The 5008-nt window shown below is 65.6% G+C and overlaps 1 protein-coding gene across 1 annotated transcript in view; it reads right to left on the bottom strand.

The window, feature by feature from the left end:
* The window catches only part of CUX2 (cut-like homeobox 2), a 195402-nt gene that overhangs the window by 8598 nt on the left and 181796 nt on the right, over nt 1-5008 (bottom strand). Inside the window, exons 16-17 of the mRNA XM_012730883.1 lie at nt 1860-2623; nt 1172-1331 (exon numbers count right to left, since the gene is read on the bottom strand). Of these exons, the coding sequence (XP_012586337.1) occupies nt 1172-1331; nt 1860-2623 (924 nt within the window). The remainder of the gene's footprint in view (nt 1-1171; nt 1332-1859; nt 2624-5008) is intronic.

The following is a 5008-nucleotide window of genomic DNA, read 5'->3' as shown; positions in this document are numbered from 1 at the left end:
GGGGGCCCTGCGTGGGGGTGCTGATGCCCCAGGCGGGGGTCAGCAGGGGGGGCCCTGCGTGGGGGTGCCGGCAGGGGCTGCGGAGAGGGCGAGAGCAGACAGTAGGGTGACCGAGGGTTTTCCTGGTTTCAGCACTGCAAGTTCCCAGGCCAGAGCAGGAGCCGGGAGGGAGCGGAAGGCCAGGTGGGGCGGGGAGGGGGGCGGCGGCGAAAAGGAAGGGGACAGACAGCAGGAGAGACAGGGCCTTGGGGCCATTTTGGGGTGCTCAAGAATGCCGAGGAGCCTCAGGCAGATGTGCCACCGCCGAGGGCATCGCCGAGGCTGGCTAGTGAGTGACTGGCGGGCAGCTGGCACGGAGGGCGGGAGGGAGGGCACGTTCCTGAACCCTCCCAGCATCCGGCATCCCCAACCCACAGCGGCTTCCTGCCCCGGCTGGCTGCCTGGGGGGGAGGGCGGGGGAGGGGGCAGACAGGTCCACGCCCACCCCTGTGCCCCACCCAGGGCAACAGATTTGCTTCCCAGCCTCTGGGCTTAGGAGAAGTGGGGGCTGGGGTCTCCCCTGCTCCCCGGCGCTCAGCCACTGCTCAGCCCTCGGCATCCCCACACTCGGCACCCTGGCCTGCAGCGGCCGGGACAAGGTGCTTCTGCTGTGGGACGTCATGTTTCTGGCACATTCCTGAGGCCGGTTTTGTCGGCCAGACGCACTCTGCGGGCCGTAGCCGCTGAGCCAGCCCCGCCGTCCCGTCCGTCTGTCCGCGGGGACCTTCCCTGGCCGCAGGGCGGCGTGCGGGGCTCTCCGGCAGCCATGCGCTCACCCCGCAAGCGCCCCGCCCTGCCTGCCCTTGGGGTTCCCGCCCCTTCCCCCACCCTTCCACTCTGGACTCTGACTCTGGCCTGCGCTGGGCCTGGGCTGGGACCAGCGACCCTCCGCTGGGGAGCGGGGGACGGAGGCAGGAGCCGCCGGTACTTATTCGTCTTGTTCTAGGCACCCCGGCACCACCTAGAGGTTTAAAAGCAGCACTAGCTGTACCCCACTTGTTGAAGGAAGGATGGGGGAAACAGGCAGGCCAGCGGGAGCCGGCGGGCCTCCTGGGAGCAGGTGGCCGGGGCAGTGGAGACGGGCAGAGCGGCAGAGGCCGGAGGTGTGCGCCCAGGCCAGGGATGCACTCACCCTGGGGGGCTCTGGGCTGCTGGCCCGCGGCCTGGCCGAGCTGGTCTGAGAGCCACAGCTGCATGCGGATGAAGGGCTCCCGCCCCTTCTGGGTCAGCTTACTCCACGGCTTGGGCCGGGACAGCATGTCGCTCACACTGCCCTGCGACAGGCCCAGCACCTGGGGACAGTGAGCAGGAGGGGTCACGAGGCCGAGGCCTGGCCGTGCCGGCCTCGTGCTGCCGGCGGTCGGGGTGGGGGTCGGGGGCGGCGGGCTTCCTTGGCTGGTCCCTGGGGCCTGCTGGGGCCCCTCCGGGCTTTAAGACCCCCCAGGAAGTCTTCCTGGGGCTCCCACTGAGCCCCTCCCCGCCTCGGGCTGCCTGGCCTTTGCCTGACCCTCCGGAAAGGCAGGGTCGATCTTAATGGGACTCGCGCGCTGGGGTGAGCCTCAACCCACGGAAGGGGTGGAGGGGCGGGAGCGGGGAGCAGTGGGGCCCTCTCCCAGCCAGGCAGAAGCGCCGGCCTCACTGCCCAGCGAGGGATGAGGCAGCCCCCCGCGGACACAGGGAAGGGGCAGGATTCAGCGCTGCCTCTGGCCTGTGCCGGCGATACTCTTCCTTCCAACCCACGGACAGTGGGGGGTCCTCCCTCCTGGTCCCACGGAGCCCGGAGCCCCAAGCCTCCCGGGGCACCCCCACCCTGTCTTCACCTTCTCCCCGAAGATCCTCTGGCAGATCCCGTTCTTGGCCAGCTTCTCCTTGACCTGGCGCGTCAGCTCCAGCGTGTCCACCTCCCGGTACATGTAGAGCTCGTACTGCTCAGGAGTCAGGGGGGGCACCGTGGGCTTCAGCGTGCGGGGCACGTAGGCCGGGTAGTAGGCCAGCCGCCCGCCGGCAGCCTCGGGGGCGCCCCCTTCGGCCTTGAGCTCCCCCACCCGGGCAGGCTCGTCATCACCCCCGGCCCCTTCATCCTCGGGGGCCGGGGGCGCCTCGTCCCCCCGGGGCCAGGCCCGTCCGTTGGGCTGGCCGGAGTAGCTGGACGAGGAGGAGGACAGCGAGGGTGAGACAGAGGCGTAGGGCCGGCTCAGGAGGCCGCGGTCCGAGGCCCAGTGGTGGTCGAAGTAGCCGGCGTCGCCGATCTCGGACTTGACCTTCCGGATGATGCTCTGCACGAAGGCGGCCGGGCACAGCACGGCGAGGGACGTCTGCGTGGCGCCGCTGCTGGTGCTGTCCTCCTGCTTGACGGGGGCCGGGGCCCCGTTCCGGCTCCCGGCGGCCGGCGCGGGCCGCTCGGGGGGCGAGGGCGGCACGGAGCGGCCCCGGGGGCCGGCCTCCACCTCCAGCAGGGCCTGCTGCTCTGCCTGCATCTCCCGGCGTGCCTGTTCCAGAATGTTCTTGATGGCGTCTTCCGAGGTGCTGGCAGAGGCTGAGCCGTTGGCCATGCTCAGGGGGGCTGTGGAGCTCTTGGGCTCACCTGCGGGGAGGAGACAGGGTGGCAGGGGCCCGGCCCGGCACGCCCCGAAGAGCGAGGATGCCGGCAGCGCAGGGAGGCAACGGCAGGGGCCGTCTCTTCCCAGGCTGGGGCGGCTTAGGCCGGCGGCGCCTTTCCGCGGAGGCTGTGATCATACCGCGGGTGGCCTGACGTGGGGACAGCTCAGGGAGTAAGCTGCCATCAAGAAACCACTTCTTTCCATGCTTTGACCCACCTCTGCACGTGTTCAAAGGCCAGGAAGACAGCGACAGCATGCGAGAGGCTCCTTCATCTGCTTTAACAGCAAGAACGGCCCCCGCCCGCCCTGGTGGCCAAAGCGATAAAGCGCAGCGCTCGGAAGCCGGCCACAGCCACCGCAGCACAGGTTCGATCCCGGCCAGGGAGCGGCCCACAGGGCGCGGCGGACCTCTCCTGTCTCCCCGCTGCTCCCCTCAGCAGTGGATTTCAGTCCACCTGCCTGCGCCGCTCCCCACTCTGTCTCTGGTGGGTCCTCTCACCCCCTGCACCTCTGGCCTGTACTCCAACTCTTGTATGCAGAAATAATTTTTTTTGTTTGTTTTTAAAAAGGACGGCATGAATCCAAATACCCACAGACATGGAAATGTATAATAAACAGTGGCATGGGCACAGAATAGAATACTACACAGCAGTGAAAAGGAAACCACCAGGCAAAACTGCATATATTTAAATAACATACTATTGAGTGAAATAAAGCAAGTTCTGGAAGATGGAACACAGCATAGCCTTCTTGTTCTAGCACAAGCGAAAAATAAGCAGCCTGTTGTTCAGTGAAGACCTGATCTTGGGTGACAGAAGTCAGACATAAAGGCCACATAGGGGATGACTTCCATCGTAGGAAATGTCCAGGCCAGGCAAACCCTTGGGCCCAGAAAGCAGACTGGTGGCTGCCAGGGGCTCAGGGGAGGGAGGAGTAGGTGTGGGCCTGCTCTGGGGGTGCTGAAAATGTTCTGGAACTCCACAGACGTGGTTACGCAGCCCTGCGTGTGCTGACGTCACTGAGTTGTGATTAAAAACGGCTAACTTTTGTTACCTGAATTCTACCTCCACTGGGGGAAAATGGCCACCGTGTGGCCACTGACCCACGCAGGGTCTGTGAAGATTCTCAGCAAGAGAAAGCACGGCCCACGGGAAGCAAGCGGGGGCCGAGCAGCGAGCAGGAGGGACGTGAAGGTCCTGGCGGCTAACGCAGAACCTCAATTCTGGGAATCTGGGAACGTCCAGCACGGCACAATGGCCACGCCAAGCTCTTCCTCGCGTGGCCAGCCTGGCCGGCCATTTGTGCTACCGCTTCCCTCCACTGCTGCATTCGATTCGACCTCCGCTGGGCGCCCCGGGCGGGCAGGGAGGCGCCGGGTTCTCCTCTGGTCTCCGCGTGGACGTGTGCAGACCCTCCCCGCCTCGCCAGCCTGGCCAGCCTCCATTGTCCATTCTCTCAGCGAAAACACCTGGCTGTATGGTTCTATTCACCCCAATATCTTGTCTCACCCACATCTGTAGCCTGCGTCAAACACACAACAGGCCCTCATGGGTGTTTGCTGGGTGACTGTCTCTCTGCTACAGGGAAGAAGAGGAAATTAATGTGTACACAGGGGGGCCGGTGGGTGGTCTGGGCGGGCAGTGCAAGCGCTAGCCGGGTGGACCTCCCTGCCCTCCCTGCCCACTCCCCAGGGACCTCGGTCCTGAAACCTGGGCTGCTGGTCAGAGGCTTGGGAATCCGGACACTTCTCGAGAGTCGCCACCGGGGGGCAACAGACACTGTGAAAATGGAGTTCGGGGAGGTGGGAGCCGGCAGAGGTCTACACCGCTGTGCGACCGGAAGGATGGACCGTCCCCAGACAGGCGGGAGGGGGCGCCCCAAGAGCGCAGTCATTGACACCCCACGCAAATGCACCGCAGACATAATACTGGAAGTGCCAACAGTCGGGGTGGCTGACCTTTGGGGTAACGCGGCAGTGGGAGGCCGAGCGCCCGCCAGGGCTGACTCCATTTGGCCCTGACACGGCCGTAAGTAGGAATGCCGCTGTTTTAGAGAGGAGCCGGGGGAGGCACAGAGAAGCTCAGTAACTTGTTCAGATCGAACAATTGCTAAACAGCAGAGCCAGACAGAGCCAGACAGCCAGCGTTTGCAGGCGGACCTTTTGGGTCCATTTGCGCAGGTACATCGGTAGTCAGGGGGCTCTAAAGGCGGGGGCGACATGCAGTGCATCTGGCCGGGGCCAGGGGCTTCCTGGAGGAGGTGACTTCTGGGTTTGGCCGAAGTACGAGCAGCAGGAGTTGGCCGGATCAGGGGGATCAGGGCCTTGGGACAGCAGGGGTGGGCGTGGCCGCCGGCTCCCAGGGGCGTGG

Source organism: Condylura cristata, unplaced genomic scaffold (genome assembly GCF_000260355.1).
Source record: "Condylura cristata isolate star-nosed mole 26May11 unplaced genomic scaffold, ConCri1.0 scaffold00029, whole genome shotgun sequence".
Taxonomy (NCBI): Eukaryota; Metazoa; Chordata; class Mammalia; order Eulipotyphla; family Talpidae; genus Condylura; species Condylura cristata.
The sequence above is the reverse complement of the archived record's forward strand: the minus strand, read 5'-3'. Positions and strand labels throughout refer to the sequence as shown.